The following is a 26,891-nucleotide window of genomic DNA, read 5'->3' as shown; positions in this document are numbered from 1 at the left end:
TTCCCGGACCAGGGCTTGAACCCATGTCCCTTGCACTGGCAGGTGGATTCTTAACCACCGTGCCACCAGGGAAGCCACACACACATGCTTTTTTTTTTTAACATCTTTATTGGGGTTTAATTGCTTTACAATGGTGTGTTAGTTTCTGCTTTATAACAAAGTGAATCAGTTATACATATACATATGTTCCCATATCTCTTCCCGCTTGCGTCTCCCTCCCTCCCACCCTCCCTATCCCACCCCTCCAGGTGGTCACAGAGCACCGAGCTGATATTCCTGTGCTATGCGGCTGCTTCCCACTAGCTATCTACCTTACGTTTGTTAGTGTATATATGTCCATGCCTCTCTCTCGCTTTGTCACAGCTCACCCTTCCCCCTCCCCATATCCCCAAGTCCGTTCTCCAGTAGGTCTGTGTCTTTATTCCTGTCTTACCCCTAGGTTCTTCATGACACATTTTTTTTCTTCTTAAATTCCATATATATGTGTTAGCATATGGTATTTGTCTTTCTCTTTCTGACTTACTTCACTCTGTATGACAGACTCTAGGTCTATCCACCTCATTACAAATAGCTCAATTTCATTTCTTTTTATGGCTGAGTAATATTCCATTTTATATATGTGCCACATCTTCTTTATCCATTCATCTGATGATGGGCTCTTAGGTTGTTTCCATCTCCGGACTATTGTAAATAGAGCTGCAATAAACATTTTGGTACATGACTCTTTTTGAGTTTTGGTTTTCTCAGGGTATATGCCCAGTAGTGGGATTGCTGGGTCATATGGTAGTTCTATTTGTCGTTTTTTAAGGAACCTCCATACTGTTCTCCATAGTGGCTGAACCAATTCACATTCCCACCAGCAGTGCAAGAGTGTTCCCTTTTCTCCGCACCCTCTCCAGCATTTATTGTTTCTAGATTTCTTGATGATGGCCATTCTGACTGGTGTGAGATGATATCTCATTGTAGTTTTGATTTCCATTTCTCTAATGATTAATGATGTTGAGCATTCTTTCATGTGTTTGTTGGCAGTCTGTATATCTTCTTTGGAGAAATGTCTGTTTAGGTCTTCTGCCCATTTTTGGATTGGGTTGTTTGTTTTTTTGTTATTGAGCTGCATGAGCTGCTTGTAAATTTTGGAAATTAATCCTTTGTCAGTTGCTTCATTTGCAAATATTTTCTCCCATTCTGAGGGTTGTCTTTTTGTCTTGTTTATGATTTCCTTTGCTGTGCAAAAGCTTTGAAGTTTCATGAGGTCCCATTTGTTTATTTTTGTTTTTATTTCCATTTCTCTGGGAGGTGGGTCAAAAAGGATCTTGCTATGATTTATGTCATAGAGTGTTCTGCCTATGTTTTCCTCTAACACATGCTTCTTATCGTTGCTATAATATCACCACAAACTTAGTGTTTACAACAAGACAAATTTATTATCTTAAGTCTGGAGGTCAGAAGTGCAATACGGGCCTCCCTGGGTGAAAGTCAGGTATCGGCGAAGTTGCATTGCTTCTGGAGGCTTGTGGGGTTGTCAGGATTCGGGGGCTGACCAGGGGAAACTGCTCGCGAGCGGCAGTACCACGGCACAAGCTGTAGGGATGGGCTTGGGCAGGACTGCACAGGGGGATGGGGGGAGTCCCTCACGGCTGGCACCGGGCCAGGGGCTGACAACGAGGAGCTACCGACGAGAAGGGACGAGGAGATACGAGAGCGGGCCTTATCTGTCTTGGTGGCGGCATTCAGCAGCATGCAGGCAGGGTCCCATTGGAGAGCTCCGAAGGGCAGCAGCGGCTTGGGGTCTTCTAAACACAGGCTCTACCTTATCACTGGCCAGGAGACGCCAGGCATAGTTATATGAGGTGTGCGAAGCAGGCAGGCTCTAGGGGACTAACAATCTGCTTGTTTGGGCCATTTAAAAAATTATTCAATGCGTAAAATTTGCATTTGGTGCCAGCAGGCTTTTGAGCTAACAGGTCTCAGCCTACAATGGAGAAATAAACAACCTAGGGGGCCAGTACGCGGTGGCCACCTTCATGTTGTTATGTAACAAAGTTCTAGGGGAGAATCTGATTTCTTGCCTTTTCCAACTTCTAGAGGCCACCGACATTCCCTGACTTACAGCCCCCTCTCTCCATCTTGAAAGCCAGCAACGCTGCATCTCTCTGACCGTCCCTCCCCAGGCATGTATCCCTCTGACCACAGCTGGGAAAGATTCTCCACTTGTAAGAGCCTTGTGATTAAATTGGGCTCACCTGGATAATCCAGGGCCCTCTCTTCATCTCTAGGGCCTTAACTTAATCACACGTGCAAACTCTCTTTGCCCTGGAAAGTAACATATTCACAGGTTCCAGGGATAAGGACATGGACATCATTGGTGGCCATTATTCTGACGACCACACATGGCAGTGGTTTCCTGCGACTGTCTGAGAGCGTCCACAGACCACTCTAGCGCTCTCCATGCATCCTTGAGGCAGGCCAGAAGTGCCAGAGTGGCTCTCAACCAATGAGAGCTGGGGTGTGGGGGCCAAATACTCAGCTTCCGCAGCCCTTGGTAGGTCCCAGTCTGAGGCTGTGAGAGGTTTGAGCCCCACTTGCCAACCCTGGTGATGGCTGATCATTCGCACCCCCTCTACTGACTTTCGCCCTTGTCCTGTCCCACTTCCCGCCAATGCTACCTTCCAAATAAACCACTTGCACACAAATACCTTGTCTCAGGGTTGCTTTGGAGAGAACAAAAGCAACGCCTCCTGGGCAGAGGACTGATGACAATCATGGTCCCATTTAATCCCGTCCTCTGCCTCCTCACCAAATACCAAACAGATCCTGGAGTACCTTTTGTGCCCGAAGTGTGAAAACAGAGGGCTAAGGATCTAGAAAGAGCAGCGAGTGGCAAAATAGTGGTTTCTTCAAATTACACATAAACAACTGCATTCCATCTATTGCAACCTACAGTCAGAAATGCTAAAATATGTTCGTGCTACTGGATTTTCCAAACAACTTGACAGGTTTCAGTGATACAATTCTATCTCTTTATGTCCCGGAAATCTAAGCCTGTGCCTTCAGCTCTGTTACTGTCTAAGACTGATGGCAGATATCTTAAACCTTCTCCTTTGACTGGATAGCTCTTAATTGCTGTAGAATTCTTCACGATGATGCAAGCTGTAGTTATTTCAACAGAACTGGATTCTTATAAAAAGATCAAACTAAATGAGAAGGTTGGTGCCTCTCTGACATTAAATTAAAGAGATGTGGGTTTACTAATCACAATATTAATTTGTCTTCTCTCAATAGTATTCTTGTTTGTAATAAACTCACCTGAGGACAAAACGCTTAAGTGAAGCTGGAGTTACTTCCCATCTGACTGATGAATGGTCATCAAAAGCAAGAGCAACCATTTACAAAATAAATGATCCTGGCTTTACGCTGAAGCGGTTGTAAAGAAATGGGCCGTTTTCTTAGTTTTCGCTCTAAGCTGCTGGACAGCCCTAGAATTCATTTGATTAACAAATATTTTTTATAATGCTTGCTTTGTACAGAGTTATGTTTTAGTTACGGAGAGTGAGGCTATGAAAACTGCTTGAAACTGGCTCCATGCAGCTTCAGAGATCAATAAGAAAACAAATTAAATGCAAAATTTTTCTAATATGGAATAGAGAATGTTAAGAACCATAATATAGTCGGAGTCGTGGCAATTCCTAGGAAGGGAAAATACTCCCAGCTGACGAGGAGGGGCTGTTCCCAAGGAGGAAGTGGCACTTGTAAACTTCATTTCGTCTTGGAATGTTAAGTGTAGGGTATTCTAATATCATCGTGTTATTGTGAATAAATAAAATAGAATTAGATATTCTATTTCATAGGTAATGAAAATTCCACTCTTGAAGTTGACGTTCAATGCTCACCAGAAAATGGTCTCGTCCTATCTTGCTGATAGTATACCTCTCATTTGCAATAGATGAACCTGGAGAGCTTCCCACACTGAGACGTTCAGGGTGAAAGCGAGAGTCAGTGACATGGAAACGTCCTTTGATCTAAAGCAGTGGTTCTCAAGCAGAGGCTAGCTCTCCCCTGCCCCAGGGAACACTGGCAATGTCTGGAGGCATTCTGGTGGGGGTGAGGGGGAGAGACTACGTGACACTGACATTAAGTGGGTAGAGGCCAGGATTCTGCTAAGCACCCTACAAAGCACAGGACACAGCACTCACGGCAAAGAACCATCTGGTCCAAACGTCAACAGTACCAAGATGAAGAAACCCTGATCTCAGGGACAGAGACACACAGAGGGCTGAGGCTTTTGAGAGAAAAAAAAAGTTTAGCTTCATAATTACAATCTGCTTACAAAGATACTACTCAGGTGAGGAGTAAATAATTAGAACTGATACAACCCAAAAGAAGAGCCAGAAAAACCTTTTAATTAGGAATTTCCTCTTTAGTAAGTTAGCTTTTTATTCTATATAAGCTTCTATTTATACCAGATAGTAAAAAAAGGGGATCCAAAATATGGTTCTTTGTCCTGGTAACAAGAGTATGAACTTTGTTGGCACATAATTTAATTGCTTTTCAAGAAGTTGACACAAGTATAAACATGAGGAGGTTAAGTTATTGAATGTTCCCACTTCATTGCACTCTGTCTGCTGTTGGATTTATTCAAAAGCAACAAAAGTCGCATCAGAAATGAGTCCTCACATTTTCTAGAGACAAGATAATGCAGTAGAGCAAGGTTCTCAATCCTGGCTACACAGTATAGTCACCTGGGAGTTTTTGAAGATTTCCGCATGCCCAGACCACACCCCAGACCAATTAAGGCAATCTTTGTGGGGGGTGGGAATCAAAACATCTTGATTTTTTTTTTAATCTTTACCAGCTGATTCCAAGGTGTAGCCAAGTTTGAGAACTACTTTGCTAGATCCTTGCTTCTTAAAATGCACCTGTTCACCAGCAGCACAGGCATCACCTGGAGCGGGTTAGAGATGCAGACTCTCAGGCCCCACCCCAGACCTACTGCATCAGAATCTGCATTATAACAGGGTTCGCCAGGGGATTCACAAGCACATTGAAGCTTGAGAAACGCTGCTCTAGAACATCTTGCAAAACAGTCCATTTTTTTAATGTACACATATTGCAGTATGCACAGTCTAAAATAAGGCACGCTATTAAGGCATAGGAAAATGCCCCAAGGCGCTAAATAAAATTAATTTTCATGTGATGAGGAATGCTAAGTTCATCACTATGACTGCTCTCTTTTTCAGTAATTTTATTTATTTTTAATTATGAAAGATTTCAGTCATACAGAATAATTTAATCGTGTGTTGCTTATTGTCAGTTGGTTTTGTTTTTCCTAAGAAGAGCAGCTCTAGCTATTCAGTGGCCTAGGATTATCACCTGGTACTGAGAGCCAAACGGGAACCTACACAACACCTTTTCCCATAAGTGAGAAGGCGCCCTCTCTAAGCTCTGTGTTCACACGAGCGAGGAGGAGACCATGTGAAATGCCATCCAATAGAATCCATGCCAGGGTGAGGAGTTTCACTGTGGTGAACAGGATTGAACTGCGCACGCCTGTATGATAGTAAAACAGTTGTTCTAAATAGTCATACGACTTCTGGAAAGAACAAAATGCTTCGAATTAAGAGAGTTTGGCTGTGGTATCTCCATAGGGAGTTTCTGAGGTTTGCCAAATGTCGTACAGACAGCCAGTTCCTGGCTGCCAGACCGTAGATGACTTAATTCATCATAGTATCAACAAACGCTCTTTCACACTTCCAGTCTTTGAGGACAGATTGATGAAAAAAAAACATAAAAATCTCTTTCATAAAGCCAGATTTTTTCGTACCAGCCAAATATCCCCTCAACATGTTTCATTATAGCACACTTTTCTAGAATAATTCTGCCATAGAATTCCTGTCCTGTTTAAAAATATACACCTCTTCTCTTAAAATCATAAAAACAAAGAGATAGGAGACAATCATGGCATAGTGAAATGAGCTTTGGCCAGGCGTCCAGCTGGCTGAATTAAAATCCTGGCTGGTACTATATCTGCTGAGTGATGTGGAGCCGTGGTCTTATACTCTGGGTCTTAGTTTCTTCATCTGTAAAAAGGGTCTAATAAACCCTTTGTCACGGGGTTACTATTAAGAGGAAGCAAGATTATGCATGTGAACCACGGTGCCTTGCACACAGCCAACACTCATCAAATATTTCCTTTCTCTTCCCTTCGTCTGTTTTTAAAAAAAAAACCTGCAGGAAAATGTCATCAGAAATCTAATCAGCAAAGGCTATTACCCATCTTTCAATCTGAAGAACCTGTCACATTGTCTGGTACATACTAGGTACCTGAGAAATGTTGAATGAATTGTGGGTTTCTACTCGGGGCTCATAGCTCAGTGGCCTGAAGGTGGGAAACCAGCCAGCACTAAGTCATCAGAAGTCATGCCATTTCTTATACGAGGCAGTTAAACATACAGAGCTGTGTCTTCCTAAGGATCCAGCCCGCTGGCATCTGACTTCTAGCCCAACACACAACAAATCTGTGGGGAAAGGGAAGGACAGCTACCTGGATTAGTATAATAGAGCCCTTGATGTAAACGTATCTCCTCACGCTCATGTACAATGTCCTCTGACTCTTGAAAACGACCCTATGTATTATTTTGACTAATTTCATCGCCCACTGTTTAGTGCACAAGAGACTCATAACTATAGTATTCAACTCCAACCTAATAAAGGCAAGCATTTAGGAGAGGATAGGAAAAGGGCACGGCTACTGCTACACAGAGGTGAGCTAAGGACGGAAGGTTGACTTGTCATTCAGCAGGCAGACAAGTCAAAGAGAATCGCTAGACACGAAGAACAGGACACGGAAAGGCCTAGAGATGTGGAAAAGTTTGGGCCATGAGAGAACAGAGTTTCTAAAGCATAGGTCATGTCATGAGAAATGATGGAAAATGAAACTCGAACAGTCTGTTACGGCCTGATTATAAAGGGGCTGGCAATCTGTGCCAGCAGGATCTGCATGTTTATTCCGGAGGCAAATGATCAGTTCATGGATAACCAGAAAAGTGAATTCGGAATCCTTGACCACTGAAGCTTATTTCTTGTAACAGAAAGTTGCTTCTCCTGTGAAGCTCTAGAGGACTTGGAAGCATTTACTGCTACCTTATTGCTAAAATCAAACAAAAGCTGTACACATGTAGAGTCTAGGGCTCGGTAGGAAGTGGCAGGGCCTAGCACATGTCCTGTGCTACATACCTTCACGCACACTCTCTTAATTAGAAACTCGACTGGTTGACAATTAGATCAACAGATCCCGGTATTATTTTCGAATTGTGCCCAATCTCTGTCTTCTGGGTTTACTGCAATCAATCTTCCCTCTGGGCCTGCAGACAACTTTCTGTCTGAAATCTTAAATCTGGTAACCATAGTAATGAAGCAGAGAGGAGGGGAGATCTTGGAAATGCAGTACAGATAAAAAGAAAAACGAAAAGAAAAAGGAAAAGGAAAACAAAACAGAACAAAACCCTTCCATTCTTTCCCATTTTCCTTTTCCTAATTTTTTTTTTTTGCAAGAGTTGCCTATAAGAAGCTATAGTTGAAGTACTAGTGAACAAGTGGTTGCAGGGAAGGTGGAAGAGAGCTGGGGCATAGATGATCTGCAGAACTAAATAATAATCCAGAAGGATGGAGCACAGGTTGTGCTTCTGGTTCACTTTGCTGCTCTGAATGTCCTTGGAAGAAGCAACAGGAAAAGTGCCTCCTCACGGCTTACAGTGTTCGTCTGCTGTTAATTTTAAAACAGAACCTACAGTCCATCCACACTCAACAGAGAAGACCTAGCTTATCAGGATCATTCAAATTCCAAAAGAAATAACGATCGGCCAGAGAAAGCAGGTTTATAGTTTTTCACCTGGAGAAAACGTGTTCGTTCTGCAACTGCAGAAAGCAATGAAGTAATGGCCCGGGGACGTCTCTCTCCTCAGGATACGCCTCACTGCCCCTCTGTCAACCCTCCTAAGCCTTCTCCAAGTCACACCTGGGTGACTTCATCATGATGTTAATCTATCTTTTCAAAGTTGGGAGGAAGGGATCAAGGGCAAGACCAAATATAGATCCAATCCTGTGGACTGAGTTCTCAGTTCTTGAGTTTATTGAGCTCCCTGCAGAAATGAACAGCTCGCCAACCTTTGACAGCCAACAGCGTCTACTCCTCTCCCTCTGAGCTCCTTTCAGCAGAAACTGAGCAGTGGGAGGGAAGAGGAGAAAGAAAGAAGTGGCTATTTGGAAGGGTACTATTATGGCGTGGAGCCTCTAGGCTGTCAAAAGTGGCTATCATAAAGACAGGCCTCCACAAACATGTTGTGTAGACCTCTAAAAATACATCCATTCTGTGCCTAGTTTACATAATATGAGGTTGCACATTACTATTTGTGGTTTTTTAAATTATTCTGTATTATATATTTTATATATTCTATATTAGAATCTTCTTCAACATTATAACAGCAGCAAGGGACTTGCTGCTTAAATGAAACCCTTAGAAATGAGGACATAAAATAGTGTGCGAGTCAAAAATAATCAAAAGAGAAAATACACCTGAACCAAACTGTTGCTGTGGGTTGATCACATTAGAGCAGGATTTCTCAAAATGGGATCAAAGTGATCAGAAACTTCCAGGAGGTCAAGGAGGGTCATAGCAGGGCACAGCTTACTAAATACATCTTTCCTTCACTTGGGTCAGCACCTTCAATTTGGTTTTCCCTCCTGGACTTCTTACCTTACCAATTTTCATACCCAACCAGAGACTCCCACAATTAGAAAGTACATAAATGGTTATCTTGGCCACTAACCCACATGTTACATCAATAGCAAACATCTCCAAGAAATGATCAAACACTTGAATATCTCCAGCAACAAGGAATTCGTTACCTTCCAAGATGTTGTGCTCCACGTTCAGGCAGAGTTGTTTAAAGTTCTTTCGCATGTTGAGTTGAATTCTGTCTCCCTGTAACGTCAACCAATTGTTTTTGATCAGCAACCTTGGAATCATTAGTACAGATGCTCTTCCCTCTTCTGAAAACACCTGTTATATGAGCCACGCTTATCTGTTTTCAAGGCCAGCCTCTCTTGTTCCTTCTATGGTTCCTCGTGTGGTGGGCTTTCAGGAACACTCAGCACCCTGGAAGGGTTCCCTTGCCCACTACCCTGCACTCAAGCTGTCCTGTTTGTATCTCCTACCCTTTTTCCTATCCGATGACTCAAGTACAACAGTCCATAAACTGGGATATCAGTGACATTCTCTTTCAAGAATTTGAATGAAGAGTGCTCTAATTAGTAAGCTCTAATGGTAGTAAGGACCTGAGTTGAAAAGGTTCCCATAGGGTTGAGGTTGGGGTGGCCCAGTTGAAATATGCACAAGTAAAGGAAGCTGAAAGGAGAAAAGCAGAAATGGGGGAGAATCACAGCCCTGAGAGATGGTGAATAATCTCGTTTGCTGACTTGCTTATTGGAGTCCCTGGACTGGTAGCCCTGCTTACACCACCATCAGTATCATCATCGTTGCTAACATTTACTGAGTACATACTATATACCGGCACTGATACAAGCCCTCAGTGTGCATTAGCTCACTGAACCCTTTCAAAATCCCTAAAAGGAAGACGCCGTTGTTCTCTTTTTTTACTGCAGAGGAGACTGAGGCACGTAGAGATCTGAGTGACTTATCCAGCTCCCACACTGGTTAGTGACAGAGACAATACTGGACACCAGGAGTTCTGGATCTAGAACCCAGCCTTCTTACCCTTACAGGGCACTGCTCCTCTACCCTTGGTGACTCAAGAGATGTTCTTACAATATTTTTATAGTAATTTCCTAAAGAAATTCCCCCATTTAAGCTGTCATGAGCAGGTTTCTGTCCTTTGTAACAAATGCTCCCTGATTAAGATACAGGAAGATTAAAAGATACTAACACCTGGCCAAATGGCACAGACAAGTGTCCTTGAGCTGCTCTATAGTTGCACTAAAAAGCAGGCTCAGTGAACCAAACGAGGCTGCCTTTACATTCGCTTTTCTGTAACATATCTGTAATATTCATGTATTCTTCCAGAAGCAGTGCATTCCATGGTATTATTACAGAAAAAAGTACCATCTAACTTTCCTTTAATGACTCTAGCCTAACATCACCTCTTCCATAGTATCCCGTGGCCTGTACATTCCTTTATCATAGCAGATATCACATTATACTGTAGTCATCTGTCTGTATCAGGGTTTCCCAACCTCAGCATTATTGACATTTGAAGCTAGATAATCCACGCTTTGCTGTGGGGTGCCGTCCTGCGTATCGTAGGATGTTTAGCAGTGTCCTGGCCTCTACCGACTAGTTGCCAATAGCACCCTCTGCCCCATTGTGACAAGCCAAAATGTCTCCAGACGTTGCCCCATGTCCCCTGGGGGGCAAAATCACTCTTGGTTGAGAGCCACTGGTCCACATGTTCTAGGCCCCCTCCACCAATCCCACACTGACTTCAAGGGCAGGGCTCTGTCTTTTGTGCCCTTATTTCTTTCTAATGCTTGGTACATTATGATGCTCAATAAGTCTTAATTGAAGAAAACTACAGTAACTTGCATCAAGATGCTGTTTTGTACTTGTAAGCCTGGATTACCTGTGTATCTGTATCTGGATGGGTTTAGTCAGGAAAACAGAGACACTACACACACTACTAGGATAAGGCGTTTCTTATAGAAATTACGGTTTATATAAATATGAGAGTAACTGGGGGAAGGAAGGTCTGGAAGGCTATAGTCAGAGGACAGAACTTTAAGCTGAAGCTCTGGGGGGAAAAGCAGGTATTGACAGGAAAATCTGAGAAGCTACCATATCTGGCCTCCAAAGTGGAATCATAAAATGGGAGCCCCCAGAAAGGTCTGTAATGCCGCTGTGTCTAACAGAGCAGCCGCAACTGCCTCCCAGAGACTCCCCAAAATAATGGCCTCTCCTTCCCTTCTACCTTCCAAATCTCCCAAATTCCTCTCACCGGCAAACCCACACCTGGAACTAATCAAGGAGGGAATTCTGGAAAATGTAGTTCTTCCCAGCCGTAGGCAGGCACGTCTACAGGACTGGAAGTGCCAGGTGAGCAACAGATCATCTCACACAGTAACCACTTTTTGACACCAAGTGTGTATGTTATATATAGAGATCAAAGCATGATCATGGTTTGAAGAAGTTGGCAGTCACAGCCATCCACGTTAGAAAGCAAGTGAATGCCTGACATGACGCGCTGCTGCTGCCGCTGTTACGCCTTTTAGTTCGGCAGTGGGCTCACCCTCTGACCACCTGTCCCCTCCAGTCTGCACTGTGTAGACAGTCTCAACATTCACTTTGTTTGTACCCTGAACAGATGGCAGACTACGCTAATCATCGAACAGCTCATACTCCAGACGGAAGGTGTTCACCTTCACGCATCTTAGAATTTAGTGTGTCTTCTGAGCATTCTGGCCAGACCAGATTTGACAGGGACTACTAGGAAAGAATTTCCATCTGCAAGGCACTGCTTCCCTCTGGGCATCGAAACATCACAACCATGTAACTGATTTCTGAACTACTCTCTAAGACTGCAGCTGACATTAAGTGAAAACATTTCTGCTTTACAGATTTTGAGCCAAAAATCAAACAATTATTTTTAGATAATTACTTCCAGTCTATTAAAAAACAGGGTGCTGCAGGTGAGGTGTGGTCCAAAATAGAGTGAAGTACATAGTTCACTTTAGGAAATTAGATTCAAAATACGCATTAAAGGGACCTATACTTCAGGATGGCCCATGATGTCTAAGATATTTCCTACCTGGCCCTTTACAGAAAGTGTTTGCTGACACCTGGGCTAGAGGGAAAGCAGCAAGAGCTGGGCTCTGAGAGGTAAAGGGGGGACATCACAAGGACTTGGACTTTACTGAGGTGAGAGCCGCTGGAGGTTCGAGCTCATGAAGATCTGACCTGACTCACATTTTAACAGGATCCCTCTAGTTGCTGGATTGAGAAGAGACCTTCTTGTTGGGAGGGAGGGTCTAGAAGCCAGGGGATTAGGTAGAAGGTGATCACTATAATTCTGGTGGAAATGGTTCTGATACGCCACTGTCAGGTAGCTCAGCTCAGCACGGAGTGGAGGCTCTGGTAAGAGGTGCCTAGATTCTGGTTTGGAGATTGAGCTGGTTAGACTTCCTGGTACTAGATGTGGCGCATGGTCCCACACAGGTGCAGGGGACGCTAGAAAATACAGCCTCCCCAGGCGCACATGGGTGAGCAGCTAAAGCAGGGCTTCTTAAGTACGGGCGATTTTGCCCACCGAGCGACATCTGGCAATGTCTGGAGACACTTTTCATGGTCACGACTGTGGGGGAAGTGTGTGTTACTTGCTTCTAGTGGGTAGAGGCCAGGGACGCTGCTAAATATCCTAAAATATACAACATAGTTCCCTACCACAAAAATAATTACCTGGTCCCAAATGTCAACAGTGCCATAGTTAAGCAACTTGGAGCTCAAGAAAGACCCACCAGTGGAAGAAGAAAGAAAGATGGGTTTTCATGGATAACTAGGAGTCTTAGCCCAGCTCAATTCCCAATGCCCCAACCCCTGCAAGGCATTTGCGGGCTGGGGCAACAGCAGTTTTGGAACCCCAGCTTACACCACAGCTGAGTTCTGTTTGTCCTCTCTTGCCCGCATATCTTCCGCCTGTTATTGGAGGTGAGCTTTGGCCCGAATAAGAAACCTTGCTGGCTTTTTTCTTTTTCTTTTTTTTTTTGTGGTACGCGGGCCTCTCACTGTTGCGGCCTCTCCCGTTGCGGAGCACAGGCTCCGGACGCGCAGGCTCAGCGGCCATGGCTCACGGGCCCAGCCGCTCCGCGGCATGTGGGATCTTCCCGGACCGGGGCACAAACCCGTGTCCCCTGCATCAGCAGGTGGACTCTCAACCACTGCGCCACCAGGGAAGCCCGCTTTTTTCTTTTTATATACACAGAGAGGCTTGTAAAAATAACATGTGTGATTGAGGCAATGAAAGAGATTTCGTGAAAGAGATTTTGTGTACATTGTGCACAGCACCATAGTGCAGGTATTCATGTGTTTTAAGAGATTTGTGAAGAAAAATGTTCCAATAATTAAAATTTCAAGACTTAAAACTGATATTTGGTGATGACCGTAGATTTATAGGAATTTTACTCTCTTCACCAAACCCAAATGGATGGCATATGAATTCAAATACCCTTAATATTATGCAAATACTCCTTAGTCTTTGCTATGGGTAATAACTGATAAGGTCTCATTTATTTGGTGAAATACTTGCAAGTATATAATACATACTGGCTTGTCATTTACCTAGCTTTATTATTTTGATTTGCAAATAGATGCATAAATGAAAAACTATTTCTCTGTATTCTGGAGTCTTTGTCTCTTCTATTTATTTTTTTTGCAAAGAAGCATGTATTTTTTGCTAAGATTGTTAATAAGATGGGTCTTACATATTTTCACACTCTCTGGGCTGCTCACTAGCTTAACACTGGGCCAAACAAAATGGACAGTGTTTCAAATATAGATCATAAATACCTCACTTCTTGAGTGGCACTGCTGAGCTTAGGTTTGCCCTAACTTTATATAAGTTCAATATGCAAAAATAAACCATAAAATAAATAAGCTAGGAAATCATTTTTCATATCACAGAAGACTTTTTTCCAACATTCATTTAAGAAGCATTTACCTTATATATAATATTCAACATAGGCAGCTTTAGCCAAATATTGTTCTAGGTACTGGGGCGATCAAGATATGCAAAAGTGGGTCCTTCCACTTGAAGGTCACATAAAAGAGGCCGACATGTAAACTATGATGACAGCAGGTTCCATTATGGAGGCATGCGACCCAGTGCTACAGGAGCTGAGGAGAAACCCAAGGCCCAGGCTCAGGGGTAGAGAAAAGGCACCCTGAATGGGATGAGTAGAGCTTTGAAGGACATGCAGGAGCTCGCCAAGTGAAGAGAGGTGAGGAGTATTCTATGCAAAGAATAAAGCCAAAGACCATGAAACCCCATGAGAGAAGCAGGTATAAGACAGGACATAGGGGGTCCTTGAATGTCACAAAGGAGCTTAGGAGTGGTCATTAAGGAGATGAGAAACTCTTGAAAAGTATTAAGCCAGGAATGAAAGCAATGGGCCAATGGCATTCCTTTAGTTCCACTGGAGCAGAAAGCAGGGCTGGCTTCAAAATCTGTGGGACCCAGTGCAAAATGAAAACGTGGGGTGCTTGTTCAAAAATCATTATGAATTTCAAGATGGCTACAGCAAAGCGTTAAACCAAGTATAGTACCCTTCTAAGCAATGGGGCGAGTGAGGGCACAGTATGCATGCCCACAAGGCCAACCCTAGCAAAGGCATGAGAGCAGCAGGAGGAAGAAGGCTTTAAGATCCTTACTTGCATACTGTCTAGTCTGCAGTTGGGAAGAATGTCTTAAACGTATCAACCAGCTAGAGATTAGTATCAAGGCAATATACTAGCCAGCATTATAGTCCTATACTCAAACTAAGAAAATGGCCAAATGGCTCATCTCTTCATTTTAAAGAGGAAATAGAAGAGCAAAAATGTTGAGGGACTGAGGGAATTCAATCTGAGCCTTTTAGATTCTATCCCAGTGTTTCCTCTGCTCCTCTACAATGCCAAGGCTAGTGAGTCTGCAGTGAAAGGGATAGAATGGAAGTTCTTTGGGCAAGACTGATCCAGAGGCCGCAGAAAGGGCTGCAAGTGTCAAAGAAAGGGAAATCAGCTGGGAGACAATCGCTGTCCCCTCCCTTTCCCCAGGAAGCATGTCCTTTCTGAGACTTGTCTCAGAGTCAAGAGGATCTTGCCAAGCACGGGTTTTGAATAACTCATAGGCCCAGCATTGTGCCAGGGAAGAGGACTACAGAGATGAGGTGGGCACACTCCTAGGAGCTTATCCTTTGGTGAGTAAAGACATTAGTGGAAATCAGCTATCATAATCCAGAGTCCCTGTCTACCTATGACTGGGAAGCAAAAATTTTAAATAATAATAAAAAAAAAAAGTTGGAAATGAGTTCTAAACACCAATAGGTAGCTACAGAGTCTTTTCCAGGTTAGGGGGATCATAGATGATTTGCATGTTGCCTTGTATATCTCAGCAGCATTACCGTCCATACGCTCACCAACTCTAAAGGCTTCAGGCCCACCTGAGCTCCAATAAACCTTTGTACATATCTCAAGAATCTCTCTCATATAATTCTGTATTTGGTTCTGTATGACCCCCCCAAACCCAAGGTCTTATTCATCTTTTCCTTCCCTTGGTTCTTAAGATAAAGCTCCAAACCGACAGCACGGTTTGCAGGGTCCTATGTGATCCAGCCCCTGGTCTTTTCTGAAACTGTGTCTCACCCCACTTTCCTTCTGCATTCCACGAGCCATCCTACCATCTCTCAATTGCAGCAAACCTTCCTATCTCAGACATCTCCCAACTCTGCTGTGCCCTCTTTAATGCCTCTCATTTTTCAGATCTCTAACGAAACATCACTTCCCCAGGGAAAAGCTTCTCCTATCAGCCAGATTAGACCGGGACCCCCGTTAATACGTTCTCCTAACACCCTATAATTTCCCTTCAGAGCCCTTATCATAGCTAGTAATTCCGTGCTCATGTGATGCTTCCATGAATGTTTGTCTTCACCTCAAGGTTGGGAACCACGTGAAGGCAAGAGTCTGATCTGTCTTGCTCGCCACTGGATTCCTGCCAAATGGCACAGTGCCTGGCATGTCCTTGGGACTTTTCTGACCACTCAATCTAAAACATCCACTTCTCTGTCACTCATCTCTCTTAAGGGTCTTACCTTGATTGTTTTCCTTCAAAGCCTCCATCATTATCTGTGTGTGTGTGTTTGTGTATGTGCAAATGTGTGGGGTGTCTTATCTGTGTATATGTATAAATATGTAGTTGTGTGTGTGTCACATAATTACTCTACCTCTTACTGTTTTCCCCACTAAAATGTAAACTCCAAAAAAGAAGAGACTTCATCTCCTTGTTCACTGCTGTACCCTCACCACACACCTGGCACATAATAGGTGCTCAAGGAATCATTTGTTGGAATTATGAATACATAAATGACAAGCACTCAAGAAATGAACACCAGCAGTTCATTCTTCTTCAAAAATCAATCATAATGATATCCTGCACTGAAAAAGAGATGATCCACTGATTTGCTTTTCTTTTGGAAAAAATGCTATTCACTGTCTTCCCCAAAATGACACTGTGACAGTTTTAATTTACTTCACCACATGCCATTAAGCAACAAGGGGTTATATTTGGCTTGCTTTATTTCAGATCTGTTGTTCTACAAATTTCAGTGGGATTCTTCTTCCATAATCTTGAATGGAAGCCATTTGGGGCTTGCTAGGGACAAATTCATAAAAACCAAAGACTTCCAGAGTCTTTGGAATCAGACAGTTTGGAGATCTGACAGACCTGATTTGAATTTCAGCTTCAACATTTATTAGCAATATAACTTCAGGAAGCCACATAACTTCTCTCCGTCTCAATTTCCTCTGAAACCATGTGATTTGTAGGGATGGTTTGGTGATAGGACTGACTGTGGTTTTAAGAGCATGGTATATAATTATAATCAATACATGATATCTATTTATTATTCATATCTACTCCCAAGCCCCCATGATACAGAGGAGAAAACTGAGGCCATAAGAATTGAGAATTTCAGGGCTTCCCTGGAGGCGCAGTGGTTGAGAGTCCGCCTGCCGATGCAGGGGACACGGGTTCTTGCCCCGGTCCGGGAAGATCCCACATGCCGTGTAGCGGCTAGGCCCGTAAGCCATGGCCGCTGAGTCTGTGCGTCCAGAGCCTGTGTTCCGCAACGGGAGAGGCCACAACAGTGAGAGGCCCACGTACCGCAAAAAAAAAAAAAAAAGAATTGAGAATTTCTCAAGGCCATCCCTCCTCCCCAAGGCTAGGAAGCCCAAGCAGGGCTACCATTAAGCATCACCCAGCCTTCATTTGCTCAGGGGACTTTTTTGGTAAAAACCTACTTGTGTTTGGACTCACACTGTTTCCTAAGGAGGGCTGGAGACTCCATAATGTCCTTGCATTGACTGAAGCTCACTGCAAACTTCAGTTCCAACTGGGCCATTTCCTATTCCAGTAGAAGGGCAAAGATTCAATCAAAGAATCTGGGTGAGAAATGGGATGGAAAGAGTTTTCCCCTACCCCCGTTTATAGGAGTCCTTTTATTTCCTCCTTTCTAGGACATAAAAGAAAAATTGGAAATATGGGTCCCACTGAAATCTTTCATTGTATAAATCCTATATTCTTTAATTATATTGAAATTATTTGCTTAAACAATTCAGTACGATGCAATTCTAGTGAGCTTTAGGTTCAGTTTCACATCCAGACAAGAGTTATTCCAAACACAGGAATGGGTGAATTTTACAATAAGTAAAACTGATGGATAAGATAAAATAAGATGATAAGTCTCCAATGAATTGCATAGCACCATGGCAGTGCTTCCTACTTACAGCAGACAGGGTTTAAGGAGATTTTATCAAAGTGGGATACAGAAATTGCATGTACTGAAACTTCAACTGGATGATTCATTTTCTGTGGGAATTTAATCAGTGAAAAACAAAACAGAGTGAGCTAGAAGTATTTACTGCTCAAAGATACTGAAGGTGGCAGGTCAGTAGCAATAATTAAGTAATTGGTTTTCTGGCTAATTAGAAGAAATGGAGAATATATGCCTGCAATTCTTTCCTCACTGAGAGGATTACACCGACTGTCCCTGTGAATACATTCAACTAATCTGTGCCTACAGATTGTTCTTTATTTTAGCTTCAGTTTATCCATGACTCAAGCTCATCTCCACTTTGCCCTCATATAGGAATCTTGCCACATTACCATAACGTTTTTATTCTGAACCTGCTACAAAGGCAATTAGTCATTCATTATAACACAAAAATTCAAATTGGTTGCAATTATGTTTTCTGAATCAAGACCATACCCTTTGATGTGGGTAATTTAAGGTTCTATATTTAAAATGCATTGAATGAATCATAATGGTAAATAAGAAGACCCTTAAACTAGCATTCATATCTCCTGCACATGAAAAATTAAATGGATAAATTCTACCTGTGACAGATTTATTTTTGTGGTAGAGAATTTTAAAGAATTGATTTAATTAGTTGTAACTATGCTCAGAAGCATAATTTGAAATACTGTTGAATGAATGGTGAAAGTATTTTCAAGCAGAGAGAAACTCTCTTAAAATTCCCTTTGTTCATTATTCAACAAACGTTTATTAAGCGCCCACAGTTTGCACGGCAATGTACGACATAATAATAACCTAACCTGGTACCATTCTCTTCTGCTTCTGCTAGTTAATGAATGAGTTAATCTCTTCAGCTGTCCATTGAGAGTATGTGAAGAAAGACCACAGAAATTAAATGAATGAGTCAGTCTGAAAAGAAACATGGATGTGTGTATTTAGGTTTCCTTTTGTTTCATGTGCTAAAAACAGGTTACTAGCCAACTACTCTTTCTATTTCTTCAGGGACCCAGGAAATTTAAAAGAATCTTATCTCACTCAGGCAGTGAACTATACACTTATTCATGACTTTCTAAGTGTTTATAGAGGTGAGAACAGCAATTTGTAAGATTCTACAGATATGGAAAGGAAAAACAGCACAGTAAATTTAGGCAGATAAGGGGAAATGTATTTTGAGGGATTGTTTCCACTTGAAAAGTTATATTAGACTTAATAACATAGACTAGGTTAGAGCTGGACATTAGAGCTGATCTAGGCCACTGGTTTCCAACCTTTTGCATTAGAGTCACTGGATTTTTAAAAAACTATGGATTCTCAGCTCTCATTCCCAGAGATTCTGATTCCGTTGATCTGGAAGAGGCTGGGAGGAGAGGCAAGCATACATATACTTGTACAGCTTCCCTAGCAGCCAAAGCTGAGACCCACAGACCTAGTCCAGACTCAACAGTTTGGCATGAGGTCTCTGAGCCCTCGAGAGAATAAATATCTTGCCTCAGATCAGCACAGCTTATAACCTGTGGAGCCAGGCCTAGAACCCAAGTAGCCAAATTCCTAGTCTGGATCTTCTAACTAAACCAAATCACACCGTTTCTACTTCTCTCACACACTGGTTAAGATCTAATTACCAGTTAGTAATAGGCAGGAAGAATAAGACTGCTTGTAACCCATGTGACTAACAAGTCCCCTCCTCCTAGTGACCTGTGTGCTTCCATTCTTCCTAATAAGTCTTCCAACATTCTTGCTAATAAGTCTTCCAACGACACTGTAATGATTAATATATCTGTTTAGTCCACATTTTTAAATATTTCACGTATTTGAAAGTTTTGCACCCATAAAATATATCATTCCCATTTTAGACAAAGAAACCAGATTTACTCTTTGAATCTGAGTCCAGTTGAAGTCTTCATTATAGACCTTACAGAGCTGAGTACATGGAAGTATTCTAATGTCTGGCTGGGTTTTCTTAGCCAGCTTCCCTATATGAGAATGCCTTTAGGTTGGCCACTTCCACTGGGTTCTGAAAGCTCCATGCAGGTAGGGCTCTTGTCCAACTTCATCAACTGTCTCCCAGCATCTAGCAAAATGCTCGCCATAGACTCAACACTCAACAGTTAATTGTTGAATGAAAAATCCTTATTACATTTTGTTAACAAATGAGACAGAGTATCCTGAACCAACTTGTGCAGGACAATCTCATATACATAAAAGTACTGGGAAAATGGTTTTATAAAGGAGTAGTTTTACAGTTATTTTATTAGAAGAGCTTTGGCCTGATTTTCCTGACCTAAATTTGTCCTTGCTGTACCATTTGGATTACAGTTGGGTTATCTCACATTAATATTACGTTAAAAGTCCTTCATTCAAATGATACAAATGAACTTATTTATAAAACAGAAACAGACTCACAGATTTCAAAAACAAACTTACGGTCACCAAAGGGGAAACGTGGCGGGCAGGGGGGTTGAATTAGGAGGATGGGATTAACAGATACACACAGTACTACATATAAGATAGAGAACCAACAAGGACCTACTGTAGAGCACAGGAAACTCTACTCAATATCTTGTAATAACCTATAAGGGAAAAGAATCTGAAAAAGAATATAGATATATAGATAATATACATATAACTGAATCACTTTGCTGTACACCTGAAACTAACACAATATTGTAAACCAACTATACTCCAATAAAATTTTTAAAAGTCCTTCATTCAGTATATCTTTTGTATGTGTGAAGGCACAACTGACATGCAATAAACATTGATGAAATAAAATTAATACCAAATTTTACTGTCTTTTGGAAAAATATAACCAAATTAATTAATATAATATTCTTCTCTAGCAAGATAAAGAGTCTTTGGTGTTTCAAAGGGGCGGCACAGTATTGTAGAAAACAGTAATCTAGCTGCAGAAGCTGATGATTCAATCGATGGCTATTTAGAACTAGATTTTTATTAAGCAGGTCATTTCAATCCCATCTTTTCAACCCAACCACGCACCCAAATTCCATACATTTGTCTCTATGTAGGGTATTTGCTCTTCACCATAAGGTTACAGTTTTTCAGTCTTGTATCTAATTCATGTAGAAATAACACAAAAAAACCACTGACATCAGCTAAAACGACGTATGTTCATATGGTAGATATGAATAGCCAAAGAATCAACGTAAAAAGTTGACACTAGAAAAACTAACCATGGTAGAAATATTCAACTCCAAACACTGAATATTTAATGTCTGCTATATAACTGAGATGAACTAGAGGGCTGGAGAGGAAAAGTTATACATTTAAGGGGTTAATCTTAGATCTAACACAAACATTAAAGCCAATGTTAATGGAAGGGACTGGGCTATGAATGAGCCACAATACTAGAAGTTCCTGGCTCAGGGCCAGGTACAGGGCAGAGATTCAGTAAATGCTTTGTTGAATGGAAGAATGGGTGAATGAATGAATGAGTGAGTGAATGAATGAATAGTCCTCTTCTTAGTGTAATACTGGGATTTGGAGATTTAGCTTTAAAACAGTCTATTCAAAGCTGTGGATCAATAAACTAGAATTTGGGAACGTCAGTCAGTGCTGAGTATAGTGTAGGTATTTCTGTTTGTTAATTAATTAAAATGACCACGGAGTCATTATTCTTACACTTAATTTCTCAGCCAGAAAAGTTAATGAACTGTATCTGTTCCATGAATAATTGAGTTGAACCTGAAAGACAACTCCCCATTCCGAAAGCCTTCCACACTACCAGTTAGCTGTGATTTATCCTTTTACTTCTGAAGAATTTTAAGCACCTTCCATCTGATTTGACTGACAACCTATCTGTGCTTTCCCTGTCTTTATTCTTCCAGGAAGAAGATGTTACTCGTGAAAGTCGTTTTAATTTCAGTGGTTACGGGATGGGTCACTGCCTTCAAGTGAAAGATGGAACGGCTGTCAAGGCCACACCTGCCAGCCAGCTCCCACAGCCCCCCAAAGATGCAGATGCCATCAAGAAGAAGTTTGTAGACCGGGCAAAAAGGATTGACACGATTTCTCGAGCTGCCTTCCCATTGGCCTTCCTCATTTTCAACGTCTTTTACTGGATCACATACAAGATCATTCGGCATGAAGATGTCCACAAGAAATAGACATGCTCTTCAGACCCTGGGACCTTCTTGCCTAACTGTTGTGCTTGTAAATACACAGTGAAATTGTCTTTACATCACTTTGACAGAGGAGAAGACTGGGGGAGGGGGGAGGGAGGATCATGGGGGCGGGTTTCCTGGCACCTACATGAAAAAAGATAAGTTATCCGGGCAATGAAGGAAAATGTTTGCACAAAATTACGGTGTTGCAGAATCACGTGAGCATAATTCCCTTCACAGTCTTTAGCACTGCTCTTTCCGATGATGCATTAAATAGACATGATATGCAAAGTCAAGTACTTGAGGGCTATTTGTCTTTTGGTTCAGTTTGGTTTGGTTTGGTTTTGGCTAATTCTGGTACTGAAAATACAGCTTAAACACACACGTGTGCGTGCACACACATGCGTGCGCACACACACACAAAAGGAAAATGCTTACCATCTGACCACCATGACTAGCCTACAGTGAGTTGAGGACCAAACTTTTTCAGGAAAATGCTGCCTCGTTTTTAAAACAAGCCTGCTGAGCTACGTTCTTTACGATGTCCGTAATTAGTGCTTCACCTGAGGAATCCTTTTGTGGGTCATAAATAATTTCTACTTATCGAGAAAACGACAACAAAAAATAAATACCAATCACAAAGAACAAGTTTATACTTTACTGTCCGTGTAGGTGTGCATTTTAATACTCTTTTTCTTTCCTAGATGTAATTTGGGGATTTGAATTGTGTATTGTGAAACTGATTTGACCGTATGTCCTCTTAAAAATAAATGCCCATTTTCTTTTAGATCCAAGTTAGCACACTACATTTTTTTTCACTTTGGCTATATTTACGTGCAATTAAGTACTCAAGTGTGACTTAGCCGTCGCAGCCTCTCAGCCACAGTATTTATGGAGATGATGTGTCCTGAACGGTGTAGCTCATATTAGCTTGAACTTCCCATTTCTGCTCTCATTGTAGGTGTAACTATTAGTCCTAATGTCAACTGACCCATGATTTCTACTGTCAATCCAAGTGAATATTGTTGGAAATATCCTTAACTAACTTAAAGAATTTTAAAATTGTACTGTGATTTTCATAACCTGTTGCCTTTTTGGTACCAGAGCTACGTGGTTTGAATCCTGGCTACATGTTTTAAGTAAGGAAAAAAAAAAAAAAAAAGACGTATTTTTGCTTACTCAGATAAAAGACAACCTGTAAAAAATATTATGAAAAAATTAAATTTTACATGTGCTGTAAAAGGGGTTATTAAAAATATTTGTTCAATTTCAATAAAGCTAAGTGTGCCACAGAAGCTATGAGTCTTTCCATTTTTGGATTACAATGTAAATAATTTAGATGACAATGGTAACTTGGATTTTTGTTTCTGGTCTTCCTCATAAACTTGAAGCATTTACATATCTATTATATTTTTATTGTAATATAAGAGTAGCTTATAGTATGCCCATGAAGAAAGAAAAAAGTACATTATTCTCATTGTAGAAACAGGGAAATGGAGACATGGAAGTATTAGTAGCCATTGCGAGCAGAATCTAATACTGGATACTTCATATGAGATATGGAAAAGTTCCAAGAGCACTGCGTAATCGTAAAATACCAAAGGGAAAAGCAATTTAAAAGACCAATCTGTCCACCTATCCATCCTAATCTTGTCAGGAATGGAGTTCCATGATGAAAAACAATTCTGAGAACCCCAGTGAAATAGAGGTAACTCATCTTAGCTCTTGTAGATTTTCCTTAACTAAAGGTATCCTTCATAAAATTTTCAGGAAGACATGGATTCCTAAGTTGATGTTTATACCCTTTTAAACCAATTCAAATATTGAATCATTTCCATAGAGAAGAATATCACAGAATGGCTAAACACATGAATTTTGGAGATAGAAAGACTAGCTCGGCCACCTATCAACAGGGTTATCTTGGATAAGTTACCTGATTTTTCTGAGTAGCTCCTATTTCATAGAGTTTTAAGAGGATGAACCGAGAAAAATGCAAGGAAAGCCATGAGCTTGATGTCTAACATATCGTAAATTCTCAATAACTAACAGATAATAATAAAATTATTATTATTATGAATTGCACTACACTAGGCAAGAAGCTACACAATTCCTAGCTTTGGCAAGATTAGTGCCATGCTTTGTGCCTCTTTCCTAAAACACTATTTCTATCTTATTGCTCGCTTCTTTCCAAATAAATAAAGCAAAGACTTTGATTGGTCTCAATTCTCTTCCTCTAAAAGTAAGGCTAAAATGCCTCCCAAAGATAGGCCTGACCCCATAAGTGTCCTAGGAAGAGCCCCGATGCTACACATGGTGGGATGGGCGGCGCCTTGGGGGAAAATCCTAAGCTAAACGATCATGTCTAATCGAAGTGTATACCGTATAATTTTCGGAGGCAGGGTGTGGTCCCCACATTAGAAAATTTTTTTTAATATTCACCTCTAGAGGAGGAGCTTCAAGATGGCGGAAGAGTAAGACGCGGAGTTCACCTTCCTCTCCACAAATACATCAGAACAACATCTACACATGGAACAGCTCCTACAGAACACCTACTGAACACTGGCAGAAGACCTCAGACCTCCCAAAAGGCAAGAAACTCCCCACGTACCTGGGTAGGGCAAAAGAAAAAAGAATAAAGAGAGACAAAAGAATAGGGACGGGACCTGCACCGGTAGGAGGGAGCTGTGAAGGAGGAAAGGTTTCCACACACTAGAAGCCCCTTCGTGGGCGGAGACTGCGGGTGGTGGAGGGGTGGGGAGCTTCGGAGCAGCGGAGGAGAGTGCAGCAACAGGGGTGCAGAGAGCAAAGCGGAGAGATTCCGGCACAGAGGATCAGTGCCGACGGGCACTCACCAGTCCGAGAGGCTTGTCTGCTCATCCGCCGGGGCGGGGCGGGGTGGGCGGGGCTGGGAGCTGAGGCTCGGTTCTGAGCGCAGGGAGAGGGCTGGGGTTGGCGGCGTGAACACAGCCTGAAACGGGCTAGTGCGCCACGGCTAGCCAGGAGGGAGTCCGGGAAAAAGTCTGGAGCTGCAAAAGAGGCAAGAGACATTTTCTTCCCTCTTTGTTTCCTGGTGTGCGAGGAGAGGGGATTCCGAGCACCGCGTAAACAAGCTCCAGAGACGGGCGCGAGCCGCAGCTATCAGCACGGACCCCAGAGATGGGCATGAGATGCTAAGGCTGCTGCTGCCGCCACCAAGAAGCCTGTGTGCGAGCACAGGTCACTCTCCACACCTCCCCTTCCAAGAGCCTGTGCAGCCCGCCACTGCCAGGGTCCCAGGATCCAGGGACAACTTCCCAGGGAGAACGCATAGTGCGCCTCAGGCTGGTGCAATGTCACGCCGGCCTCTGCTGCGCAGGCTCGCCCCGCACTCCGTGCCCCTCCCTCCCCACAGGCCTGAGTGAACCACAGCCCGCTAATCAGCCTCTCCTTCAACCCCCTCCTATCTGGGTGAAGAACAGACGCCCGACGGTGACCTACATGAAGAGGCAGGGCCAAAACCAAAGCTGAACCCCAGGAGCCGTGTGAACAAAGAAGAGAAAGGGAAATTTCTCTGTGAAGCCTCAGGAGCAGTGGATTAAATCCCCACAGTCAACTTAGGTACCCCACATCTATGGAATACCTGAATAGAAAACTGAGGCAGTGGACTTTGGGGGATTTGCTGTATGCAACTGACTAGTTTCTGATTTTTATGTTTATGTTAGTATGTTATGTTAGTTTTTAGCACGTGTTATCATTAGTGGATTTCGTTTATTGGTTGAGTTACTCTCTTCTTTTTTTTTCCTTTTAAAATTTTTTACATTAATAATTTTTTAAAATTTTAATAACTTTATTTTATTTTATTTTTCTTTCTTTCTTTTCTTCTCCCTTTTCTTCTGAGCCATGTTACTGACAGGGTCTTGGTGTTCCGGCCGGGTGTCAGGACTGAACCTCTAAGGTAGGAAAGGCGAGTTCAGGACATTGTACCACAGAGACCTCCCGGCCCCATGTAATATCAATCAGCGAGAACTCTCCTACATATCTCTGTCTCAATGCTAAGACCCAAAGGGGGGGCAAATCCAAAGCTGAACCCCGGCAGCTGGGCAAACAAAGAAGAGAATGGGAAATCTATCCCAGGAGCCTCAGGAGCAGTGGATTACATCTCCACAATCAACTTGATGTACCCTGCATCTATGGAATACATGAATAGACAACGAATCATCCCAAATTGAGGAGGTGGACTTTGGGAACAACGATACATATATTTTTTTCCCTTTTTCTCTTTTTGTGAGTGTGTATGCGTATACTTCTGTGTGTGATTCTGTCTGTATAGCTTTGCTTTTACCATTTGTCCTAGGGTTCTGTCCACGGTTTTTCTGGGGGTTATTTTTGTTACTTTTAAAAATTTTTTCTTGGGCATCCCTGGTGGCGCAGTGGTTGAGAGTCCGCCTGCCGATGCAGGGGACACGGGTTCATGCCCCGGTCCAGGAAGATCCCACATGCCACGGAGCAGCTGTGCCCGTGATGAGCTATGGCCGCTGAGCCTGAGCGTCTAGAGCCTGTTGCCCCGCAACGGGAGAGGCCACAACAGTGAGAAGCCCGAGTACCGCAAAAAAAAAAAAAAAAAATTTTTTTCTTAATAATAATTTTTTATTTTTAATAACTTTATTTTATTTTACTTTATTTTATTTATCTTCTTCCTTCCTTCCTGCCTTCCTTTCTTTCTTTCCTTCCTTCCTTCCTTCCTTCCTCCCTCCCTCCCTCCCTTCCTTCCTTTCTATTTGTTCTCCCTTTTATTCTGAGCCGTGTGGATGAAAGGCTCTTGGTGCTCCAGCCAGGCATCAGGGCTGTGCCTCTGAGGTGGGAGAGCCAAGTTCAGGACACTGGTCCACAAGAGACCTCCCAGCTCCATGTAATATCGAACAGCAAAAATCTCCCAGAGATCTCCATCTCAATGCCAAGACGCAGCTTCACTCAATGACCAGCAAGCTACAGTGCTGGATACCCTATGCCAAACAACTAACAAGACAGGAACACAACCCCATCCATTAGCAGAGAGGCTGCCTAAAATCATAATAAGGCCACAGACACCCCAAAACACACCACCAGCTGTGTATCTTCCCACCAGAAAGACAATATCCAACCTCATCCACCAGAACACAGGCACTAGTCCCCTCCACCACGAAGCCTACACAACCCACTGAACCAAGCTTACTCACTAGG

At 42.5% G+C, this 26,891-nt stretch overlaps 1 protein-coding gene across 3 annotated transcripts in view; it reads left to right on the top strand.

The window, feature by feature from the left end:
* GLRA2 (glycine receptor alpha 2) overlaps positions 1-21,695 on the top strand; it is a 194,275-nt gene extending 172,580 nt beyond the window's left edge. For all 3 annotated transcript variants that reach the window (XM_060002824.1, XM_060002823.1, XM_060002825.1), the window contains exon 9: positions 21,417-21,695. In XM_060002824.1, coding sequence (XP_059858807.1) covers positions 21,417-21,695 — 279 coding nt within the window. The remainder of the gene's footprint in view (positions 1-21,416) is intronic.
* Positions 21,696-26,891: the final 5,196 nt, after the last annotated feature.

This window comes from Delphinus delphis, chromosome X (genome assembly GCF_949987515.2).
Source record: "Delphinus delphis chromosome X, mDelDel1.2, whole genome shotgun sequence".
Lineage (NCBI taxonomy): Eukaryota > Metazoa > Chordata > Mammalia > Artiodactyla > Delphinidae > Delphinus > Delphinus delphis.
The sequence above is the reverse complement of the archived record's forward strand: the minus strand, read 5'-3'. Positions and strand labels throughout refer to the sequence as shown.